The following is a 26,474-nucleotide window of genomic DNA, read 5'->3' on the forward strand; positions in this document are numbered from 1 at the left end:
GTTTGGAAAAAAGTCTTTCTATTACCTTTGGACAGCACAGTCTGTACTACTACAGTGAAAGATGTATAGCCTCAGCAAATACTGAACAGTCACTTTGAAACAGCAGTGAAGCCAGAAGGTTTTAGCAGATGCTGGAACAAATTCAAGACTCATGTCTTTGCCACCTCCTTCCTTCCCTCAACGTCAATGAAGTGAATACAGCCCTTCATTTAAGAATGAGAGGGATTCACAGATAACTCAATAGTCCTGTCACAGCTGCAGAGATATTTTTTCCTTTCGTTATCTAATTACTAAGGAAATGGTCTTCCTCAAACTTTGCAGAAGCAATGAATCAGTTGGTCACTGTGAAAAAAAAATCACTGTAATAGATCATTAGTCTCGTTATCTTCTGGGGTCACAACTTCTCATCTGCTGTAGCTGAGCCTTATTTCCAATCCATTCATCTTACTAATCAACCTTCTTGTTGTTTCTGATCTACTCTGTGGTAACATCTATGTGTTTAAAGGTTTGGTTTCTCCTCTAGAGCCTCCTAGCCCTTCCCTCTAGGTCATTTATAGTTAACATAGTATCCTGCAGCCTCCTTAACTGCTTAATATTAAGTCCCTTGTGCCCAGCTACCTTGCGTTTGTGCTTGTACCCATTATGCTTGAAGGGCAGTGCTTCTGTGGTGTCGTGTTCTCCTCTAGAAAAACAAATCTTTCCTAATTTTAGCCACTGAGAAAATTCAGTCTTTCTCCTTCTCCACAGGAAAGGTTCTTTCTGGTGTACTGAGTCAAACTGTGAATGTCTCATCCTACTGCCTAGTTTAATGGTGCCATTTACCCATGTTCTGCCTGTTCTTGTACGCAGGGCATATAGCAGGGAATGATAGACTGTTGGATCGTTAAAAATAATATCTTCTGGTTTTCATGTTAGTTGGCATGGGAGTGTTTGTTATAACAAAGCCATTACACCCTTGGAAGTCTCAGCAGACACCTGAGAGATCTCCTGATGTCTCTTCTGTGCCTAAAAATGTAAAAGATGAGTCCAGATCTAAGCCTGGGTCTCCTGTGAGACTTCATTGTTAGTTTAATTTTTTTTTTTTTTCAGCTTTTACTATGCTGACCTAACTTTTTCTAAATGCTATTAAAATATTAAAAACCAACAAAAAAAATCAGTAAGGCTATTTGAAGAGCCAAGAGCTATCATATATACTTCAAAATGTAAAATATCTACAAAGGATATGAGATTCATGGAAACTTTCTGCAACTTCAGATTATTTTCTGGTGCTGCTGGTCTAATGTGATAAGTGGGCAGATTGCTTTTGCTGGGAAAATGTTAACCTTCATGACCAGGAGAGCATCAGAAGACAGATGTTGTTTGTGCTTTTGCCATATACTTGATTTGGTTGCCTTTTACTTGTCTTGTGCAGGTATAAAATGTGCTCTCCCCTCCCCAGGTTTGCTGTGAGGATTGCTTGGTATTTGGTCTTTACAATGCTGACAAAAGAGGGCACCCCCTGGCCCTCCTTGACAGGAGAAATGGGGAATCTAAGGTTGATGTTTTGTTAATATGACTCTGAATATGAATTTGGGTAAACTGCTGAAAAGTAAGCTAGCCCCTGCAATGCACTGACCATTTCACATAGCATCCTGAATTCTGCTCTGCTGCTGTTATCCTGAGCTTGCTTCTGGAAAAGCAATACTGCCTGATGCAGTCCAGTTTTGGAAAGAGTTGCTGAAGTCCACTTTACAAACCGTTACTGAAACAAAGAACAATACATAACCAAATGAAATGTGGTGCATCAGTTAAGTAGACCAACATGATGAAAACAAATGAAACCATCTGAAAAGTGAGTTGAACAATTACTTCCATTCTTCTTTTCTAAAAATCACTGTGTACAGTAGGGTAGCATCTTGAATAGTTAAATGCCCCTGAAATACGACATACAGGCAAAACATGAACAGTCCTTCAATATTAAAAGCATTCCTGCTGTGTCACATCATGGTGCCTGCATAAGCTAAATTCAAGACTTTTTATTGTCAAGAGGCACTACCATTACACTACATTTTAATATGGATCTTTGCCAACAATCATAAATAAAACACTCACTCATAAACAATTCCTAAAGGCAGTGTGTCAGATGGTATTTAATTAAAAAAAAGTTTGCTACAATGTAGTGGAATACCATAGGCCATGGCCAGTTGGGACTTTCTTTTCCCTGCATGTCTCTAGGTGTTTTGTTGGTTCCCAAAAGGCTTTTTAGTTAATGTATGCCATGCCTACCAGAAGATACTTCTTGCTAATGGATGAAAAAAACACAGCTAAAAGGTAGAGAAAATCAGTGCCATTTTCAAGAGATGTCTAATATGGGAAACACATAAAAGCTGTCAGGGTAAAAAAGTTGGAGAAGATGGAAAAAATTGTAAATGAGTTACAGAATGGTGACAAGAAAAAAATCTTGTTAACAACCCGGTGGTTAAATGAAAATTGTATTTGCTAAATACCTTTAAAGATTAAATCCGTAAGTGACAACATATTCAAATGTACTGGTCCCTGTTATGTAAATTCTGAAATTTTCATAAAACAGAGAATGTCGCTTGACACTTGATACTCTTAAAAAGTCTGCTGCGTGGATGAAATAACTGGACAGCCTTTCTCAAACTCAGCAAGAAGCATGTGAAATAAAAGATGAATGTCTCTATTTACTAGACTGCTGTGGTGGTCATAGCAATAAACGGTTTTAAAAGGCTTTAATTTATAAAGTAATCTCCTGTTTTTTTCTGCTCTCCAGACTGCTCCTGTGCTCTCAGTAATTAGCAGCTCACCACATACATTTGGAAGTGCAAGGCTGAATTACTTTTACAGAAAGCTGCATTTAGTAACTCGTTACAAGGCTGACGTCACTGAAACAAAAGTTCAGTCATATAGGGATGTGGCAGAGGTTATCGTGTAGTACATTACTAATATACTGGGGGGGCAAGATTATGTCGACTGCCTGCTAGTAACCACATACAGGATGCAATCTCCCAAGGGGATAAACACTCCTGGCAAGCACTGAAACCCAGAAATCTTCTTTGCAAAGCTGTTTGCAGCCAAAGCTATCCACAAATGCTGGGACCAAGACTACAGTCCTTGACAGCACACGGCTCCAGACATTTCCATGGGGGAAGTTTAATCTACCAGGATGTAGAAATATAAAACAAAGTATTGCTCAAAGTAACTGTTTGTCAGATCATGTGCCTCTAATTTGGGTTCCAGTGACATTACACAGCTGCAGCCAATGGATTCCAGCCAAGCCCAGCAGTCACTGAGGGTTTTTTGGTATAAATTTAGTATCTGAACATGTTTTGCCCATCATTAAAATGGAGAGTAATTGCTCAAAACTGAACCATAGATGTTACAACTGCAAAGAACTTATTAGGTCACCTAGTCCCATCCTCAGAGCAATGCAGGATTGAAAACACATTGCAACAAATACTAAACAGAGCTGTGTTTGTTTTCATTTTCTTTCCTATTTTTTTTCTTTATTGTAATCATTAATCAGTATATTCAAAAGTTTAAAAAGCAACCACAAATGCCAGTGTAAACATGCTTCAGGTATATAAGTAATATAAAGTATTGCACATACAAAAGTCCTATGTTCAGTATCTCCTCATGGTGCTATTTCATCAGAGTAAGAGTTGTGTAGATGATATGACTGTAATGAGCTAGCTGATCTTATTTCAGAAGCTGCTACACACAACAATTCAATATTTACAAAAGCTAGAAGCTCACTGTCTTTTTCATGGGAGGATGATTTTGCCTGGAACGTATGGGATACAGAGGTATGCAAATATGGGACAGGCTTGCTTTGTGGTGGTATTTATCAGCTGATCTCTCTAACCTACAAGGGTTCCCATTTGGGGAAGGGGTCTGTTAACGGTTTTTGGTGGGACTGGGAAGTGGTTAGGCCTCCCCATCCAACGGTGCTTCACCTCTGTTTTCTGAGGCATGTGTCTCCTCCTCTCATTAAGTCTCATGGGCACACTGCATCTGATAAGCTAAAGACTTCATAAAGGTCTTCTTGCAAATTTGCCTTAGATATGAAGATGGAACACACCTGCTCAGGTTTCCGAGCTTCTGCTTGGATTTCACAGGTCAGTCTGCATGCAAGAAATGGTAAAACTGTAAAATCTCCTGTCAGACTGACAGAAGTGACAATGTCTCATAGCTAGTACTGTCTGAAGTCTTAGGAAGCAGAAGGGCAGTTACCTAAAAGGAGCCAAGAAGTGGCAGAATGGATGAGGCCATTTGCCAATTAAGAAGCTGAGATGGATTGGAAAGAAAAGGCGCTCAGGAGAAGGAACGTGTGGTGTATGTTTCAGAAGATGAACAATCCCTCCTGAAGTTTACACAATATAGCTAATTTCACACTCACAGGCAGCACTGGAAGACTCAAGCTTTCAGGCACAAATTTGCACAGATCTGAGCTCAGGCTGCCTGCTGAGATAAGGACCATTTGCTGATAGAACAGAAAGAATGAAGCCTCTCTTCTTCAGAATCCTTCACCCAGAAAAAAAAATCCTAAATGTATATTTTTACTCTTTACCTGAAAAGATGTTTCCTTCTTTTTGTTCATGCTTGGCTGGCTGGCATCCTATTTTTCTGCATAAATACAAATCTTGCCCACCTTCCTTGCAAGACTGTGCTTAAGAAATAACTATATTCAGCCCTAAACTTTGCTGAAATCAACACTTTAAATATGCTGCCAGCTTGTAGACTAAAAAAACCCCCCAAACCCCCGAAAAAAGCAAAGATTTCTTTAGGTGAACAGTGTTAGTGTCTATGACACAAATTAAACAGAAGATACAATGGCAGTAGCCATTCCATTTTAAGAGGCCATTTCAACAAAGTAACAGGGCAATGGCAAAGAAAATTTACCCTAGCCCAAAACCCCCAAGCCTTCTCAGTATCACCAGTGTGGCTGTGATAATTTAAATCAGTGTCTCACAAATGACTGCATCCTGTGTCAGCTGTACAGGTGTCAGTCATCAGCAATGCAAGGACAGGGTAACTCATCCCCTGCTCTACACTGTGCATGAATTTAGTTATCTGGGTGTGATACTGCCAGCTCTGGGTTGAGAGATACGACATGTACTTGTTTATCATCTCGTAAATGTTGCATAAATCTTCTGCTTTGTAAACACCTTGTAGCCAAGAAGGATGTGTTCTGTGTGTACAATGGGTTTACTTTTCTATTTACATGCAAGGTAAGTACATGATTTCTATTTTTTTACTTTCTTCTCTCAAAATCTAAGTTGATGATTATATCAGATACTTATCCTGAAAAGGCGGAAAAATAAATAATTGTGCCCCATCTATAAAGTTCTTTATAGACTACCTTTGTTTTTCAGAAGTACTTTCACAGTACTGATATATTGCTTGTCTCCCTGAGCCATAATTTCATAAAAGTTCTTATTCTTAGGGAGGTTTCAAAGGTATTCTGCATGATACAGTAGCGTTCAGAAGTTTTGTCCTGGTCCATCTTCTAGACAATACAGCAATGCAGGTGTTCTCTCCTTGGGAGATTTGGGCTTGTTCTGGAAGCATCTCAGTATACCACAGGTGTTCAAAAGCAACTGCTGAAATGTAGACTGACTGGAATATGGGATAAACTTACTGTTCAGTGGTGAGTATGTTTGTAAGGCAGTGATAAAGCTGCTTTCTTTGGCAAGGATGGCCATCATGTGGCATGTTCTCAGAACGTTGCATAGATCAGATTATGACACCATGTCACTTGCAGGTACAAAGGAAAACTGGTGGAAGGAATCCTTCATTTAATCCTCATCGTGTTTCTAGACTCAGGCAGGGTTCTGACATGATCTGTCACTCTTCCTCTATGCATCAGTAGTCTTGTTATTTGTCAGTTGTTCCCTGTCAGCCATGTCATCTTGAGGAGGTCTAGGTCTGTCAAAGAAGCCACACTGCAGGAAACAATCAACAGAAACAAAGGCATCATGGTAAGACAACCACAGGAAGACTCAGCTGCAGTTTGATTTTTCACTGAGTCAACCTGAAAGGTCGGATACAATCTGTGGCAGGCTGGTAGACTGTGAAGATTTTTTTATTTCTATTCAAATCGTTCCCTATGAAAAATGATAGTTTTAGGTACAAGGCATTGAGTTCCAAAGTATTGCTTTAAAAATTCAAATTATATGAAACATGTCTTTGCAGGAGATGTAAAGTTGGTCTGAATGCTGATACTGGCTGACTCTAATAAGAAAACTGTTAATTTCAGTTCAGCAAGACATTCAGAAAAGTATTTAGACTGACAAATAGCAATAATAACAGCAGTGGAATATGTGTTGGGAAATGTGCACAGGACAGTGTTGTGACGTAGACTAAAGATCACTAAAGATGACATTCCTCTCACCTAACTTTAACTGCCTAAATGTTACCCTTTTGGTTGAAAGGTTGAAAGTCATGTAGGCTTCACAAGAGGTCGAAGTAGAGTACCACCAAAAGGTAATTCCTCTCATCCTCCCATGTTTTAGACATAGCTTTTTGCTGTTGTTGTTAACTGACTAGGCGAATCTGAAAAGTTAGCATAGGCTGGACACCTGACCCATAACCTTTAGGCAGCTAAACTTAAGAAATTATTTTTATTTTTTTTAATGGGAATTGAGAGGATAGCCAAAAGCTACGTTGGCTCCCTGTAATATAGCAGTTTCCAGTAACTTGTCTTAAAACTTGTGAAGGGAGTGTAACAACCAACACAGAACTAGAAAACTAAAAACAGAAGATACAACATACTAATATAAAAGGAAATCTTCTAAAAATGAATTGTCAAAGCTGGGACTGTTGTTACATGCTGACAAAAACTGGAAATCCCTGAAGTATTCACAGAAAACAAAGTTAGAGTAACTTCTTTTTGAACTTAAACATCCTGCAAAAGAGGTCTTGAGAAACAGAGTCAAACTCTGTATGCCCATTTATAACCAGACTTTAATAATAAAGGAGGACTTTGAAAACAAGTTCCCTGCATAAAGGTCAGTGACACTAACATGTCAGAAATGGAAAACAAAAAAGACACACGTATTGTTGCTTTTGCTCCAAACTGTTAAAGATCACAAAATTCCAGCCTTTCTTTTTCTTATCTGTTAATATCTTCCAGTATCTTTCAGGTTTTTTTTAAGGCAACAGTAACAGTAATAATGCAACATACCTTCCATAGAGCTAGGGTCAACATAGCTAATACCAGTAGTCCAAGAAGTATTGCTAGTATTATAACCCATAAAGGGATTACAAAGGAGACATTTGGAGTGGACCAAATGACAGATGTTCTGATCTGAAATGAAAAGAATACATTAAATGAACAAAATTTAAGCAAATCTGACAGTAGAATACAGTCGTTATAAGCATTCAGTTCAATAGCATTTTGCAGATTAGAAATACACATTGCTTGGAATTCTCCCATGTTAGCTTCATTTACTGCAAGTTCCTTTCACTTGTTCACTTGTTCACGATAATTACTAGAAATGGAATTCACACATACACAAAAGTCTTGTCATATCAGACACACGAATCAGTTTCACTTAATACAGAGTAGCAAAAAAATACTCTTCTGTGCAAATGCTTCAAGAAGATTCAAGGAGCAAAGTTCTACTCGCGTGTATGCTGGTACAGCCTAGGCCAGTATAACTGACTTATGCTGAATTACTCTGAAACAATGGTTGACTTCAGCCCAAACTCTTAATTCAAACCACAATAGATACCAGCTACATTATTCTTATTTTAATTTCTGCTGACACACCAGTATACTTTTTTCCTATGACTTGCGTTTCAGCTAAGCAGTCCAAAAATTAAACTTAAGCAGAGTGCATTGTCCTTGTGATAAAGCCTAATGCATAGTATGATGTTATGCTCCTTAAAAGAAGCCAAGCATACGGACTATTACCTAAATGAGAAACAAGCATGAAACACTCCCTTTCATTGTCTGAGACTCCAGAAAGCAGCAGGTGTGTATAACATGAGTTATCAAAGGTTTTAATTGACTTGGCAAACTTCTCTCTTTAGACCTTCATCTTGACAAAGAGTAGTAATAACCCTTCTGTATTTCTCCTTCTGGGGCCATCCACATAAGTAACCTCCTCCTCACTCTCCCTTCCATGCCTTGTACCAAATTTATTCTATGCTCTCAGACTCTGCTTGGAAGGCTCCTCATCAATGTCATTGAATATTTGCTCTCTCCCTGCTGCTCCCAAGTGGGAAGGAATGAGTTAGAGCTTTCCTTAGCTCCTCAGCCACAATTATGTCCCTTTAGTTTTAATTTATTTTGTCAAACTTTCCTCTTTATTGTTAGCCTAGGAAGTTATTTCTCTCTGGGGTTTTCTGTTGGAGCTCTCCCATTTACTCCTAGTCTCCCTTAAAGAGGGCAAGTATGTGACAGATGGAAGTTACTTTCTTCATGACAAGATGAAATTGGTTTGCAAAGCAAACTGATTACACAAACTCTCAAATGATCTTCCTCTTCAGTGCTTGAGGTACAGCTAGAAAATCTACTCTTCTTAATAAATTTCTTGGCCCAGTCCCTGATCTGCACTCATTGCAAATTCTCTTTCTACTTGTTTTTTTGCTATTAACTCACTGGTTGATGCACCTGAAATTTAGCACAATGCTAATTTGTTAATTTATGGAGCAGCATCCTAAGTTTGAAGACTGGACACAACTCTGTAGTCCAGTTCAAAATTAATTCCATTTCTGTGCCTCTCACTTTTCTCCTTGAAGATGGCAAATTTCAGCCTTTTTGCAACATATAGCCCTTTCCTGTCTCACTCTTTCTCATGATCAGCATACTTTCCTAGACTTTTCATTCTGCAAGCACCAGCAGATCTGTCTCCCAGCTACTGTCATGGTTTATTGGAAGACATTTTGGAATAGTCCTTTCCACTAACTTCATCTGTGCAGCCAACTGTCCCCTACTCTGACACAGCGCTTAGAAAGATGCTAGTAGATCAGGTCTACTGATGCATGTATTTTTTTATAGTATCCCTCACTGTTATGGGACACAGATCATAGTTGAAATTAGGGACAAACTTTCTATGTGGGATACAACTTGCCTTCTACCAAAGCTTACACTGAGCATTATGCAGAAAATTCTGAGACACTGCCCAATCCTTCTGGGGTTAGCACTTTAACACTGATCTGTAACCTGAACATTAAGTGCTTGCAGTACTGGCCATACCATTGTTGATCTAATAAACACATTCAGCTAATATACTTCTCTGGTGCAGCTGTAAATAGTTATTACTCTAAAAGCCTTCAAAAAGATAGCACATACAAAGAATAAATTCAAGTTAAACAGAATTAGTAAAAAACCCCATGAAATGCTGCCCCTGGGTCCCAACAGATACCTTGCTGGTGTGATCAAGTGATCAACTATGCCACTGCAGGGATACCATTCCCTTCCCAAGCTTCCTCTTTTGGTTGCTTCTTAACCACTGCAGAACTTCATAGCCTCTCTGCATCATTAGATTCAGCAAGAGCAGTGCTCATTTAGTAAGGACAAAATGTTTTTGAATGGCTCTCCTTGTGTCTCAGAGCAGTAAAAAGGTCACCTGAGCTGTCTGCAGAGATTTCTCCCAGAGAAAAGCCAGTTAAGGAAAAAGAGGAATGCAAGTAAAAGGCTTATCTGGCCAGGGAAATCAGAAGGGATGGAGTCATGATGGGCTGCACAAAGCCTGTAGCAAGCAATGAGCTCCGCTGTCCAAGAAAGAAAGCATCTCCCTTCTACTGCTTCAAAATCCTCATGAATGCTTCCCTGAGGCAAGCCTTGAAGACCTGATCACATATAGCACAAATGTTGGGAAGTGCTGATGAAAATTCAATAGGCCCCATGGCAGCAAAAACTGAGATTGATTAAAAAACTGCAACTCATCTACACTGTGTGCTTCCTCTGTTGGCAAACTCTGTGGTGATACATGCAAGAAGTTATAATTTTTTTCATTATTATTTGAAAAGGATCTGACACTATCAACACACAGTGTACGTACCTTACTTATGTAAGGTTTGAGCTTCACTACAGTTTCTGTTCTAACACTATCACTTGTCTAAGCATGTTGCTGTGGAACTGGAGCAGTAAAGTGATAGATCACTTACCAAAATCATCTTAACAAATATTTGTAAACAACAGCAAAAAGCAAACCCAAGCAGCGCTTTCTGTCCTCTCAAGTTTGACAAAATGACTGACGCCATTTTACAGTAAGATCAAACCTGAGGGAAGACCCATTTGCTTGCAAAAATTTGATTTAGCCATTTCTGGTATTGATAGCTTGAGCCAAATTCCTAGGTGGCATAATATGACTGAGATAAACACAAGAGGAAATGGAGTCAGCATCACTGCTCTGGGCTGGACTGTACAACATCAGCAAACCAGAACAAAAAGACTCTAGCAAGCTGCTGGCCAGCTATGGATGTGTTGGTAGAGAGGCAGTCTACTGAAATTGTACACCCTGAATATGGAAATTATCAGAGTGGGCAAGTACTTCTGTAGGAAGGAATTTTTTGTTTACAGATTTCTTAAGATTGTATTTGACTGAACCACATCTGTCTCCTTGGGCACCAAGTCCGCTTTCATCCAAAGGCAACTACTTCAGCACCACAGGTGCTCTCAGACAGGGGTGAACTAAGCTGCTGCCTGGTGTTATCTAGGATCTGAATAGCTCATAGGGCTGCCTACTGATTGCACAGGAGCACAGCAACTAGACTTTTAATGTGCTCCAGTTCACTGTTCAAAATTAGGTGGCATCAATCCAGACCTAAAAGCATGTTTGAGATCCTACTGAAATCAGTGGCAACAGTCTATTTCATTAGGCTTTGGATAAAGCTGATAGTAGTGTATGCAACTACTTATGTAGCCATTCCATGTCTTCTTTTATGCACCACTTCCTAGATGTTTGCTGCATTTGTGTGTTGTATTTTCTTTCCTCTTAGGCTGCAAAAACAGTAAGGCAACCTAACTCTTCTTGTGATACCAATAGAGCACCTATCAGCATGGATCCAGGTAAGGACATCTGGGTCTTCTGAGGACACACTGTAACCAATTATGAGTGGTATAGCAGTACTCAGCCTTGCTTGTACCGCATGGGTTCATAATCCTCTCTTCCTTCTTCCGTTGTTCTGCCTTTACAGACAGTAGAGTGCAATTTACAGTGTAATTTCAGTGGCTCAGCTGGACCGTGACAGATGTTGAAATATAAACAAGAAACTGTGATCTTATAGAAGTGCAGAGCATCATGTTTATAATCCTTAGATTATCAGCAATGAGTAAAATGAACAGCAGAAATTAGGTCTATCTTGTATCAAGCAGAATGCTGCTGCAAAACTGCCACATCTCTCTTCTCTTGTAGCAGGAGTGAGGCCGATGTCTAATGAAATATTTGCCTGCTAAAATCTTAAAACCATCTTGCTGCACCCACACCCTTTTCACATGAATCCTTCTTTGTCTGAGGTTTTTGAAAGCAAGGGAAGGGTTGTGCTAAGTGCTTGAGATTTAATTTCTGAGCAGGGGATTATACGTAGTTGTCAGCCTCACTCCTGCCTGTGTGCATTACCAGTAGAATATAACACCCCTGGGCTGCGTCCTTTCACGCTCTACACAAAGACTTACAAGGCTACTAATGCAATTTCTGGTGAACAGTTTGACACTGCAAATCCTGAACACCCACAGAGCTGAGGCAGAGGCTGGAGGGAGAGAAAGAAACAAAGCATCCCTTCAGGTTTGCCTGCCTCATTTCACCATTTCCACAGAAGACTGTCCCTCCTCCACCCCATGCTGTCCACAAGTGTTTTACATATGATTTTGATTTAAGACAACTTTGCATTATTCAGCTTGGATTTCTGTTCTTCTCCATGTGGTAGGTTTAGTACTGCAGGATCAGAGCCAAAGAATGTTTTGGGGGGGACTTATCTGTTTTCATCTAAGGTGGCCAATATGAAGAAGTGGAATTTTTACACAAGTGTTACCTGTTGGCACTGTACTTTAGATGCATATTGGCTTTCCTCTCTGTTCAGGACTAGAAGTCTTTCTTATACTGAACACTGAAAATAGTGGTTGCTTCTTTGTCAGGCTGGTGAAAAGCACACCTCACAGACTTGAGAGGCGGCATCTGACTTTTGACCTTTCACAGTGCTGAATGTCTCATACCTTTTGTACGCAAAAGGGTGACAAGGAATGCCATCTGGCTCAAGCACTGAGATGAGGGTGAAGCCAACCAGAGAGTTACAGACAGAGCCTTTGTCTGCTGTTGGAAATAAAATCCAAGCTGGTCTTAGTACAGATGCTGTCTGATAGTCTTAACTTAAGAATTGCTGTTGTGGTTCCATGAAAGTCACTTGTTGCTCATGAAAGTATTTCTATAGGGGGGCTTTTATTTTCCTCTTTTAAAATATGCCACAGTTAAGCACATTGTAAGCAGATAAAAGAAATATTAGGTTTTTTGCCACTGATTTTTGTACAGTTTGGATTTCGGTCCTGATCTTGGTGCTACTCAACGTAGCTTCAAAATTGTCTTTGATTCCACTGGAAGGTAGCATAATGCAGATAGGAGCATATGTGGTAAGCTGCTGGTTCATTGGCAGTCCCTTGTGGATAGATGGGAATTAGGTTTTACTAGTTCAAACATCCAGCATCTATGGTCAGAATTCAGTGCCTGTTAGTGGGATTCTCACAAAGCTATTTTTTCCCTCTTGTCCTTTAAAAGACACTTTAAAAATTAAAAATAACTTCTCCATAATTTGATTTGCTACTTTAAGAAACTATAGCTAACTTGATTATTATTCTAATGCTACCACTTTTACTGTCCATGATGACCTTCCTCTAATCTTTAGTCATTTTGCTTACAGAGACTGAGAAACAGGAACTCTTTACTACTCCCACATGTTCCCATCCAACCTTTGCAGCATGATGTTCTTGTATGCTCTGAAAATATGCTCAAAAGCTCCCTTGAGCTTGGAATCGTAACTAATATTGACATTTATGTTTACACATTACAAATGTTTGTGCAAATATAATTCATAAGGAATATAAGCACATTTTAAATGAAAGTACTATCACTGTGTAATAGCTAAAAAAAGAGTTATAAGCCTTAGTTTGAAACCAATATTTACTCACTGTAGGACACTAGTCAAACAGTTTAGACTAAAGGCATCCCCTCTAAAGGTCCTATCAAACATTTAAGAAAAGCAATCATATTTTATTAAACTCTGAAACTGGCTCAAGACTCAGAAATTAAAATGGAACAAATTACTGCTTATTCTAACTCTGTCCTTTTTATTATAAAAAGTACTTTCACCTTGCACATGAAATTCATTAAGTAGGATAGTATTATTTACCATAATAATACCTCTAAGAAAAAAATGACAATTTTCCCTTGAATTGTACAGCTGTTAGCAAGGAAATACAACTAGTTGTACAATATATAGTTGTAATTCCAAGCCTATCAAGATTAATAGAAAAAAATTTATTGACATCAGTGGATTTTGCTTTAAGCTCCACTAAGTTCCAAGCTAATTTTCTGTTTGATGCCATTTTCACTCTAATGTTTTACTATAAAAGATTCAGATTTTCTTACATTTCCATAACCTTTCACACACCTATGTATCATGACCCTCTGTTCAAGACATAGACCTATATTCCATGATGATGGAAATAAAGACCTCAGAGCTGCAAATATGACTGCATGACTGTGTAGGTTACCGATGTGTATGGGATTATTCATGCCATTAAAATTAAATGTACATTATCAGCCTGCATAATTGGAACCCAGCATTGTATGAGTTAAATGAAGGACATATGTTCTGTTCTTTTAGAATATATTATCTTCACTATATAAACTGTAAAGTGTTAGCTGATTATTAGATATTTACTTTGGACAATTAGTTTTAAAATATTAAAGTCTTTATTCCACTTCCACCCTTGCGTTGTCTGAAAGAAAACCATAAACTTTCAAATAAATCTTTGGAAACTTTTAAAACACAACCAGTGATCTTTTTCAGAAGGAGCAAAAATATTAAGCATTGCCCAACTTCAAGCAAATATTTCTTCCTGCAAGTGGAACATCAAAAGAGCTTGTGCATATAACACATCAAGCTGTAGAGCTGGCAAGCATCCACTGCCATGTCCAGATATGAAACAACATAAAAGCGCTATCATTTTTCAACATTTTACAGTTGCCATTACAGGCATTTTGCTGTAAATCATCTGCAGCAAATAACAAGCATTATACTGGCTGGAGTAAGAGAATAAAATGCTTATCTGATCATTTGGTAGATCATCTGACACTTGTTGAGAACAGCAGGCTATCACCTGGGGTAAAGCACTTCAGTCCAGATGAAGGCACCACTACAGAGTTCTGCACAACATGTGTTTCTGGTATGGAACACATGCTGCAAGAAAATAAAAAGAGCCTGAGTATATCTGTCAGCTTGGAGCCTTTGAACCTTTCTGGATGAATACTGCATTAAGCATCAAATCTTTCTGGTGAAATCATGGTAGTCCTGATGTTAGAGGTTGGAGTCACTGAGTGTACAGGACGAAGATTTCACCTTGTGTCTTCCCAGAGCAAGTATCAATCAACCATTCAATCTGTGTTTGTTCAAAACAAAACTTTATAGCCTGTATCCTCTAAAATATATTCAAAGTAAGCTGTAAAGTGTATTATTATGTTATTTTTCCATATAAGAAAATACTCTGTTCCCTACTACCACATCTCAACAGACTGATATGATGTATTTGCACCATGATTTAACTTGGAAAAGTTTGTACTGAGCTTACCTTTTAAAAGAAGGACTGTAAATGACAAATCTTTATAAAGATGAGAACAATAAGCCTTCAAATTTCAGATTACTCTTATACTAGAATCAAATTTTGCACTCATATTTTACTTATTTATATCAGTAATGATGAAATAGAGTTAATTTTAACCATGGTATTAGACACCATAAGAAGCAAATTACTTTAAATTGCTCCCCAAACTCAATCATAGAATCACAGAATCATTTAGGTTGGAAAAGACCTTCAAGATCATCGAGTCCAACCATCAACCATGCCCACTAAACCATGTCCTGAAGTACCCCGTCCACTCGCTTTTTGAATATCTCCAAGGATGGTGACTCAACCACTTCCCTGGGCAGCCCATTCCAATGTTTGACAACCCTCTCAGTAAAAAAATTTTTCCTAATATCTAACCTAAATCTCCCTCGCCTCAACGTGAGGCCATTTCCTCTCATCCTATCTCCAGCCACCTGACAGAAGAGACCAGCACCCACCTCACTACAGCCCCCTTTCAGGTAGTTGTAGAGAGCGATAAGGTCTCCCCTCAGCCTCCTCTTTTCTAGACTAAACAGCCCCAGTTCCCTCAGCCGCTCCTCAGAGGACTTGTGCTCCAGGCCCCTCACCAACTTGGTTGCCCTTCTCTGGACACACTCCAGCAACTCAATGTCTTTCCTGTAGTGAGGCGCCCAAAACTGAACACAGCACTCGAGGTGCGGCCTCAATGTTTTGGCACCAGCAAAGAATCAAATCAAACTTACGCCTCCAAGATTAATTTTTCGTATAATAATCCAGGGCCATACAAATCTTGCTGTGCAAATAAGGCAAGTACTTTAGTATCTATCTATCACTCTGTAGGGATTACCAGGTAATTTCATACCTTGCACCTGATGTGCTGTGAGGTGGAAACCTAAAGAGGCATGCAGACATTTCTGAAAATCAGGGTATCAAAGAAGCTTAATACAGATAAGAGAGAAGTTGCCATAAGCTTGTGTGGGAGAACTGCTGACTGGGAGAAGGGTGAGATCTCTAAACCTGACAAAAACAAGATTTTGGATTTTGCACAAAAATTTCCTCCAGATTTTTTTTACCCCAAAAAAGGTAATTAGACACTTGCTTTCACAGTTTTGTTGTTTTCTTCTAGGTGAAAAATCAATCCTGATTGCCATAAAGCGGTCTGCACATTAATGCAGCAAGAAATTATTTAAAAATGGAATTAGTATCATATATCAGCAACTTCCACAGAAAGCAATAAAGGTATTTCCTTTAGGTATTATTTCAGGAATTTACACTAGAAAGACAGGAAAGACTGATCTCAATATTTTCATTTATAAAAACTTTCACAGCTGTGATCAGAATGACCAAATACATGTGCTTCACACAAAGATATCATTTTCAGTTACTTACTGCTATGCTTCCCTCGGGGAGCTTTGCCGGTTGCACTTTATATGGCATGCTCTTAACTTCGAAGGACACGTTGGAAGAAAGAGTATAGAGATCATTCTTTCTCTGAAATTATATAAAAAACCATGTTATTAATTATTAAAAACCATGTTTATACTGAAAAGCATTTCCTAAGGCAAAGATGGTTTCTTTTGGTAAAGAGTACAGCAATCCTGGGACCTGTATGTGTCCAATAATACAGCATAAAGCTGAAATACAAAGACCGTGTGTTCAAATAGGGAGGAAGGGTTAGATATGCAGAAAGACACATACAGTTGTTTCTCATATTTCTCTCTGAAATAGGAGACTGGTGAGTTTGAAGCAGGGGGGAGGTTTATGGGGTGTCTATGTTTTAAAACCTTGCCTCTGCTCACCAAGCCCAACAACAAACACAGGTATCTTGAGATTTCCAGGTCTATGTTGAGACCAGGCTGGTAGAGCTCCCTGATGGCATTGAAGGAATGGCTGTGCCTTCCCATCAAACAACAAGAAAAGGAACACCTTTGCACTTCACTTAGAGTGTGATTGATTTCCTATTGCAGTAGAGCTCAAAAAACCCAGAACTCACCTTGCTTTTTTACTACATTCTGCAACTGCAACAGGAATGCATAGCAGTCATTGTTTAACTGGCTGCCTAGTAAAATATTTATATAGTTCTCATTAACCACCTCAACAAATCCAAAGATGTGCAGACAAAACAATATGTATCTCTGTCAGTTCTCTGTGTTTCATTTAAACTTGCTTGTATTTATAAAGTATTATTTGATTAGATTAGGCATTACCTTCCCTGCTTCAGAATGATTAAAAACTGTTACATCATATAGCTCATGCTGTGACTTTTAATTAGTTCTTTCACCTCATTTGGAAGCCAACTAGGCACAGACACACTACATCTGACCAACTGTGTGTCTTATTGTGCTGTTCTGACCTTGACAATAATCTCCCACTCTGTGCAAACTGCCTTGAAATGATGGTTAAGTGCTAATATGTCCACTGGAAAAATATGTGCCTAAATCTGTTATGAACTGGCATACGTGCCAACATGTGAAAGTGCATGTCCCTTAAAAGAATCTTAATGGTTGCAACATTTACTACAATGGATACAAATATTTTCCACACGCATATTTTGAATCCTGTTGAGCTCTTGGCATCATTGATATCTAACTGGAGTTAGTTTTGAAGGCTAAGTACATCAGGTATCAAGTAAATCTTTCAGTTCACTTTGAATTTGACATGTTTCAATTTCACTGAATGTAATTTGTTACAGACAGAAGACCCTGCACTCAGCTATGTCCTCTTTTTGCTTGTTTTTATCCCAAGGAAGGACGGCTGAGTGGTTTCCATGCTCTTCTGGATGTCAAACCTGTTTCTAATTCCATCTCTGCAACTGATGACACTACATGCGACTTGTGTATCCCATCCCATGTAAAGCTGGGGTCATTATATGGATCTCCTTCGAAAGTGCTTTGATATGCTTTGAAAAGCATTAGATAAGTGCTAATATGTCCACTGGAATCCACAGAGCTAGGAGTTATGATGATCATTATATCCCTTTAGATTAGACTCCTTGAGGTAAACAATTTTAATCTTTTGTATGAGAATATTTTTGAAGCCCTTAATTGTTTTTGCTACCTGTCTCAATCCTTTCTGAAACATGATGACCAGAATTCAACACAGTATTTGACTACTGATTTACAGAAAGACAAAACCTTGTAAGTAAAGCAATCTTTCATTTTGGCACCAGCTTCTTACAGTCCAGTGTATTTGGAATGTCGCTGTCACTTCCTAAATGCCCTTCTGCAAAACTCTTTGTCCTTCCTTCTACTTCTTGCACATTTAGGAGTTCTGCTCCATTGACAAGACTCAGTTCCTATGTGATTACTCAACATCTTTTCCTCCCTGCTAGGTGGTGTTTTTCTCTGGAATTTCCTGTTGCATCAAAGGCATAAATCCTCTCTAAGAATTGCTTCTCCCCTTTCAGCTGTTTCATAGAGCAGACTGAGGTAAGAAGACCCCATGATAATTTGGGCTACTGTTTCTTTCCTTCACTGATGGAGAAAGGTTTGTTTGTGAAAATGACCTGAAATAAGCGTAACCTAAACCTGGGAGCCAACTTGGATGCAGCTGGATGACCATGGCCCAGCTCAAAATTTTCACAGAACTGCTGAGGTTGGAAGGCACCTCTGGAGATTGTCTACTCCAACCACATGCTCAGAGCAGGGTCAACTAGAGCAGTATACTCAGGGCCATGTCCAGTTGGGTTTTGAATATCTCCAAGAATGGAGACTCCACAAACTCTAGGAGCAACCTATTTCAGTGTTTGACTACTCTCACAGTAAAAAGTTTTTTTGCTATGTTTAAATAGAATTTCCTGTATTTCAATATGTGCTTCTTCCTTCTTGTCCTGTTACTGGATATCATTGAGAAGAGCCTGGCTCTGTCTTCTTTACTCCCTCCTATCAGATGTTTATACACACTGGTAAGACCCTGCCTGAGCCTTCTCTTCTCCAGACTAAACAGTCCCATCTGTCTCAGCCTCTCCTTGAATATCAGATCATCCAAGCCCTTAATCACCGTTGTGGCCCTTGGCTGGACTTGCTCCAGTCTGTGTCTCACTTGTTCCAGGGAGGCCAGTTCTGCACACAGCACTCCAGATCTGTCTCACCAGTGCTGAGTAGAGAGGAAGAGTCACCTCCCTCTACCTGCTGGCAACACTGTTCCTAATGCAGCCCAAGAGGCTGTCAACTTTCTTTGCTGCAAGGGCACACACAGTGGGCTCATGTTCAACTTGCTGTCCACCGGGACCCTGAGATCCTTTGCTAGAACACTGCTTTCCAGCTGGTTGGCCCCCCAGCCTGTACTGGTGCATACGGTTATTCCTCCTGTGGTACAGGACTTTGCATTTCCCTTTGTCACACCTCATGGAATCTCTGCCAACTCACTTCTCCAGCCTGTTGAGGTCCCTCTGAAGGGCAGTACAACCATGTAGTGTATCAACCCCTCCTTCCGCTTTTCTGTCATTTGAAAACTTGCTGAAAGTGTACTCAGTCCCATTATCCAAGTCATTAATGATGTTAAACAGTATTGGCCCCAGTATTGACCCCTGGGGTACACTGTTAGTGATGGACCTCCAGCTGGTCTTCATGGTGCTGATCACAACACTTTAAGCCTGGCAGTTCAGTCAGTTTTGAATCCACCTCTCTGTCCACCTGTCTTCATTCACTTCGACAATGTCAAAAACCTTCCTAAAATCAAGATAAAAAACAATGACTGCTCTCCCCTCGTCCACCAAGATGAACCTCATTTATGTCACTGCAGAATGCTATCAGGTTGATCAAGCATGATTTCCCCTTCATAAATCCACAGTGACAACTCCCAATCACCTTCTTGTCCTTCAGATGTTTGCAAATGGCTTCCAGATTTTTTTTCTCCATCACCTTCTCCGGGATTGAAATGAGGCTGACTGGCCTGTAGTTCTCTGGATCCTCCTTCTCAAAGATAGGTGTGACATTTGCTTTCTTCCAGTCCTCAGGAATTTCCACCAATCACCAAGACCTTTCAAAGATAACTGAGAGTGGTCTCATATTGACATTGGCCAGCTGCCTCAGCACTTGTACGTGTATCCCGTCAGGTCCCTTGGGCTTTTGTACGTCCAATTGGTTTAAATGTTCCCCTAACCTGATATTCCTCCAGTGAAGGTAATGTTGATTGCTGCAGGTTTTCTCTCTGGTCGCAGAAGCCTCAGATTACTGCATGCAGATTTTACCAGTAAAGACCAAAGTGAAGTAGGCACTGAGTAAGTCAGCCTTTTCTATGTCCCATTCAGCAGAAGACCCATATTTTCCCTAGCCTTCCTTTTGCTGCTGATATACTTATAGAAGACTCCTTGAAGGCCCTTGCTAGGCTCAGCTCCTGGGGAGCTTTTACTTTCCTAACTCTGTCCCTGCATGCTTAGACACTGTCTCTATATTCCTCACCCAGCCTCTGTACTTGGTCAACTGACTCCGCTTCTACCTCTTTTATGTTTCCTTTCTACATCTGAGTTTTACCAAGGAGCTCCTTGTTCATCCATGCAGGCCTCCTGCCACCTTTCTTTGACTTCCTGCATGTCAGGATGGACAGTTCTTGAGCTTAAAGGACGTGATCCTAGAGAATCACTAGTTCTCCTGGACTCCTCTTTTCTTCAGCATCACCTCCCATGGAGTTCTTCCACGCAGATCCCTGAAAAGGCTGAAGGCTGCTCTCTTGGGATCCAGGGTTGTAGTTCTGGTATTTGCCTTGTCCATTCTGTCTTCTTTTTGAAAGACTAGTTTTCTCTTCAAATATGTGAGTGTTTACTGGTGACATGAAGCCAGCACATTTATTGCCTTTTGGAACTCATTTGGCTATGCCATAATTTTGTTCTTTTAAAATACTGAAAGCAGCCGAACGTTTATTATCAGAACATTTACCCTCTCCTTGGGGCTTATATTAGGAATGAGCAATACAAAGAATACTGCCTCAAATGACTACACAGGGATAGTCAAATCAGCTCCTTAAGATAGATAGCATCTAATGAAAAGGAACTACCTTTTCTATCAACAGTGTTTGAAATGAAAAATTAGACAGATTTAATATTGGACTTGGCAAAAGAAGTCTTTTTTATACATTTTCACGGTACTGAACATCTATGATGAGATGGTCTTCAGAAAAATAATTTTTCCTTATCACACTAATTATTTTCCATTTTCAGACTCAAGCCATTCTTCATCTTTTATTCTACAGCACTAGACTTCTCACACAAAGTCCCAGCATGTTTCTGTAGTTGTGCAATGATTTGCATTCAGAAAAAAGCCTGAAAAAAGCCTTGTTTTCAATTCTAAGCAATTTATATTAAGCAGGATTCCAGATATGATTTATATGACTTATAAAAGTAATCTCTAATGGAGAGAGCAGAATATATTATATTATTAAAGAAGTAGACATTAGACGTGCAGCCTGATTGGCTAAGGTACAGTAAAGGCATTAACTCTCTTGAAACATCATATAGAGGAAACACAGCACTCACGGAAAAAAAAATCTTTTCACCTACTATACGTGGCTTATTTCATTTTCAGCTTATATCAGCAATAAGAACATCAGAAGAGGGTACTTCTTGTGGATTAATAGCCTTGGGTTGTGCCCACAGCTATCAACTCTCCTTGACCCTTCATTAGGCTCCCAGAAATGCTGCACATCTCCATTGCTTTACAGGAATGGAGAATATAAAAGACTAGAGAGTATTTTCCTGCATTCACAGAATTATGAGTTTGTGGCAAAGGGCTTTAAAACAATGACTGTGGTCAATGTCAGTTGCAAACAGGATTTTTACTTGTACCAACACCTTGGAGATACAGGCAGCTGTCTCTCCTACAGCCTTGTTTATAATTCTCAAGTCATTTGTGAGAAACAGCATTTCTTCACCATATCATTTTTTAAATAGCAGATGTTTAAATATGCAGTGTTTACTGGAAGCAGCAGGACCTGTGGTTTGCAATTCAAGCTGAGGACTTCATTATGGCTCAGAGGAAGGGGAAGAAGGAATTTGGTATTTGTGAATGTCAGTGCCTAATGACCAACAGTAGGGAGCCCAGCCCTAGCTACTTTGGCCTTTTGAGGTTCCCCTTGTGTTAGAACAAGAAGAGTCTGCTCTTGCATGCGTCGCTGAGATGGTATTTTGCCAATATGCCCGTAAGTAGGCAAAACATGGCTGTCCCCTGTGTTGCTTGGGTGGTAGATCCCTGCTGGTGTATTTATTGAAGCTTCTCTCTCTCTACACACTTTTGTTTTACAAATAGATTTTTGAACGGAAGCCTTTGTTTTCTTCAACAGTTGTGAGACACAGAAGCATCCAGAAATGAAGGAAAGTGTTCCTGACAAATATTCAGTGCAGTGTTGCCCTAAGTACAATTGAGACAAACAGAAATAATGTGGGAAGTGCGGGAAAATCTTGGACAATGTGAAGAAGAGGTCTCCAGGCTCCAGTGGAATGCTGGTGGTTTCTGAAGGAAGCTCAAGCAAAGACCTGAAGTCTCCCCAAAGCATCTCTAAGGCATATGGAGGCATCCTAATCAGAGAGCAGACTAAAATGCAGGGACAAATCTGGCCCACCAGGAGCTAGACTGATGGTAGGAGGAACAAAACTTTTGGAAGCTTAAAGAGGTCTGACAGGTCATTGTTCTTCTGCAGGTTTGAAGGGTTTAACTACTGGAGAGACTCCCCAGAATGACTGTTCCATTGCCTCTACGGTGCATTGTTCAACTTCTCTGAAATACTTTTTTTCTGGTTAGATGTAGCCCAGTGAAGTCACCCTAACTGAAAAGCAGATACTTTCTCTATTGCAAGCTGCATGCTGTGGTGGAATTTTCCCCCCAGAACTTATGTCTGTTGCATATGGAATTCAGTGCTGTTACAACAATATTGGCCCTGCTTGATTAAAACTTGTTTCCCTTCATGTCTGCTAGAGTCTGGCACATTTTAGAGACAAGAGGGTAAGCAATATGGTGTTACCTTTTAAATATATGCTTTGGGAATTCATTAGCTTGCTTTCTTTGACCCATACCTCCAAAACCTGAACTACTGCCAATAAATAGAGTAGCTTACATAAATGCTGAGTAGAGGTCATACAACTATTTGTTCTTGAATTAATTTGTTAAAAAAGTATGTATGACTCAGTGCATGGTCAAAAAGTACTTGTGCTATTTGTACCAAGAGGGTATATCCACCCAAATGTATCTGTGACCAAAGACAATACAACTCCTCTGAAAATCAACACATCATCTCTGTCATTAACTTCTTACACTTCACATATTATATCTTCTACATTCATCTAAACAGACTATTTTAAATTATAATGGAGGAAGATATTTTGTTGTGATTTCAGAACACTTTAATATACCGCTTTTAATGGTTATCGATTTAAGATGTTTATTTCTTCATATACCTAATGTTACCTATACTTTAGCACATCTAGCAAGAATCTTATGTTCTGCTGTTGTTAACATTTTGACATTATTTTAAATAACAATGAATGAAAACAAAACTAGCCCACACCCAAAAAACCCTCCAGCTAGTTCAGCCCAGTGCCAAGGTCTCTTTCTTTCTAGCCTTCATTCCACATAAACCATCAAATACCATATTTTTGGCCACACACAGTTTTCTTTTTTACTCATTTTGTTTTTTCAAATAACAACAGTTGTTTGACGTAAAGGCAAATTTCTTTGATGACTTCCTCCTTCTGTTATTATATGTGGCTTGAAGGGCAGTGCATCACATTTATGGCTTTTAATTCTCAGTCTGAATTAAAATAATCTACTTAAACTTCCATATATGGCTTATATATGACAATTAATGAGAGAATAAGCTATCTCTCTCACTGATTTTTCTGGTGCTTCACCACTTCCACCCACGGATAAGGAATTTAGACTGGCTGCAAAATTGTGCTTTGAAAACACTAAGCAAGCTTCCCTTGACTGAGATGGATAGAAACTATTGTTCCTTAGGGTCATATCCCACTTACATATGCAATAATTGCTCCCATACTAAAGAGGAGAGGGAAAAAAGTGATTGAATAAAGGAGCCTATACAAGAGCTAGATCTCTCACCTGTCTTGGACCACCTCCCCAGTTCACCTGTGTTCTGACTTCCAGCCCTCTGCAAACATATGTGCGCTGCACAGAGGACAGTCTGTGTGGCCCCACTGCACTGGTTATCTGCATTCTGCCTCCAACAGCCTTTGTGCAGCTAAACTGAATCCTTGTCCCAAAAGCATTACCTGGCCTACAGAATTTCTACCGTACTAAAAAGAGCCTCTGAGTTCACCAGTAGTAAAATATGGAGATTCTCAACAACATTTCTCATCAAGGAAGTACAATTAGAGCATGCACTCTAACAGTGGTGATAGCTCCAGGTGCCAGGCAATGAAGGCAAAGGAGGATGAGAGGACTGGAGGACTTCTAGCTGATGGTCCAAAATAACAAGGTATTACATCAGGCTCTTTCTCATTTTCTACACCCTTCCAGACCTCCTAATTTCTTTTTGTGTCCTTGTAGAGGTGCAGCTTCAGCAGAAGGGAACACCATCATTCTATAAAGCAGGGATGTGGAGCTTCTCAAGCTGAGGAGCGAATTGAATTCCCGTCTTCCAGTCATGAATTCTCTAATCACTAGACTGCAAGCTCTAGCTTCTGCCACTAAATATTGAATAAACAAAATCCTCTAAGTCTTTCAACTAATGCTATAGGTACTTCCTAAGTAATTTTTGGATTCTGCCTTCTGAGAGGGTGGAAATATTCCCGCTTAATCCTGATCTGGGTGCCTATCATCCTGATAAGGGATTGCCCTCATGCAGTACCCCGATGGTTAGTGCAAATCAATGTCTGAGGTACCTCATTGTCTCTGTATGCTGTGTAGGGAGCCTAGGTATTTAGTTTCAGGTTTTGGATACCAGTCCGGGGCCAGGCACTTAAGATGTGGGTGCTGCACCACTCATCACCTTTATTATGTCAAGCATGTATTTCCATTTTTAGGCAACTAAAAAGAAACAGGAGCAGTGCATGTTCAGAAACACTGAAATAACAAGTATTTAACCAAGAAGCCAAAACATGGCTTTGTGTACTGAGGGAGCACCCGATTACAGTGTGGCTGCCATGCTTCTGTTGCTTTTCAGCTTTCTCACATTAAAACTAGATTTTTCTCCCTTCTAGCTACTAAAGTTCATGCAGTCAGTAGTGCCAAATTCAAATATCTGGATCTGTCTAAAAGTCAAGAGAGAAACAATGCAATTATATTCAATAACATTAAAGAAAATAAAATAAACTTCAAACCTCTTGGGAACCTTGTACACCCTCTGTGTTTTTTTTTACACTACTGCCTCCCCAAGCTCTCCCAGAAGAAGATTTTTATCATTGTGAGGAACTTTCAATACAGGCTGAAATAATAGTCAAGAATGAGCTGAGTTCCACTTCCCACAGTGCTATAAGTGTCCAAAGAGCTTGGAGCCTGGAAAGATGTCTCAAATCAGATGGATGGTACAGATTCATCATTTAGAAATACATTTTCAAAACAGATGTTCTACTAGCCAACTCCTGAGTCTTACATTAAAAAGTACCCATCAGAGTTCAAAGAACACTGGGCAAGGTCCCCTTGGATCTCCCACTGGTGAGTCAGAAATACCATGAATAGACAAATGGGGACATAGCAGAGCCCTAACAGAACACAACGTAACATAACCATGTAAGGTTGTTTCTCTTTTGCACGAATCAGGCTATTATTTGCTCGATCAGCAAGTCCAAATCCAAAAGTCAGCTTTACTAGAGGGTTCATATTTACAGCCAGGCTTTGAAGTTAATCCAAAGAAGTCTGTGATTCTTCTTGGCCTTTGCACAATGTCTGCCTCTATCTTTGTTGGCTGCTTTATTTACTCAAACATGTCTAATCATTGCATGTCATTTAACTGTTATTTGTTATGGGAGTTCGGGTTTTAAGGTGACAGACTACAACTGTCAAGAGGCAATGGGGTCAGCTGTTGTCAGTCAAACTAAGTGGAAGAGGAAGGAGTCAGTCAATACATGACTGACCTTTTGTGGCAAAAAAATATACAGGCTGTTCCATATAAATTCGATGAGAAACATGTATTATTTTGTCCTAGCATTAATCAATCACTTTCAGTCAAATTCTTCTCAGGTTCACATTAGCATATCTATGAGAAGAGAATACATAATGACAGTGTGTTCTCAGCTTTAATGAGCACAAACAATTTCTTCTGCAGATCATATCTTCATTTAGATTATAACACAGTTGAGGAATGTTGTATGTCACCATTATCCTGCTTTCTTTGGCATATGAAAATGTTGTACTTTAATTGTATATGCAAAAGCGTTTGGGATGTTACTGTGGAAACAGCAACTTTTCCTCTAAGTTTCTTTACAAAACCATAACTGTGGGGTTCAGTCTGGCCCTTGAACAGTCCCTCCTGGTTCAGAATCACCACATCCTGATTATTTTGACTGTATTTTAATCCTCAGTTTAAGTCTGCAGATTTCAGCCTAGCTAACAGCAGTTGTTTTTTAGGTATACTTTAGTTTACTTCTGGAATAACCTTAGGAACGACAAGTTTACAGGCTTACTAAGAGCAGATTGTGCCCTTTTTAGGAAACTAATTATGCTCTACACTCTTTTTTGGTGATGGCTGTGTAACTGTTAATTTTAAAAGGGGCTGTGAA

General features: G+C 39.5%; 1 protein-coding gene across 1 annotated transcript in view; it reads right to left on the reverse strand.

Annotated features, from left to right (window-relative positions):
* Positions 1-5,176: 5,176 nt before the first annotated feature.
* Positions 5,177-26,474, reverse strand: part of ITGA8 (integrin, alpha 8) — a 119,210-nt gene continuing 97,912 nt past the window's right edge. The window contains exons 28-30 of the mRNA XM_010562705.1: positions 16,199-16,300; positions 7,187-7,309; positions 5,177-5,945 (exon numbers count right to left, since the gene is read on the reverse strand). Coding sequence (XP_010561007.1) covers positions 5,859-5,945; positions 7,187-7,309; positions 16,199-16,300 — 312 coding nt within the window. The 3' untranslated portion in view covers positions 5,177-5,858. The remainder of the gene's footprint in view (positions 5,946-7,186; positions 7,310-16,198; positions 16,301-26,474) is intronic.

The sequence above is a fragment of the Haliaeetus leucocephalus genome, unplaced genomic scaffold, assembly GCF_000737465.1.
Source record: "Haliaeetus leucocephalus isolate CR32 unplaced genomic scaffold, Haliaeetus_leucocephalus-4.0 Scaffold0, whole genome shotgun sequence".
In the NCBI taxonomy this organism is placed as follows: Eukaryota; Metazoa; Chordata; class Aves; order Accipitriformes; family Accipitridae; genus Haliaeetus; species Haliaeetus leucocephalus.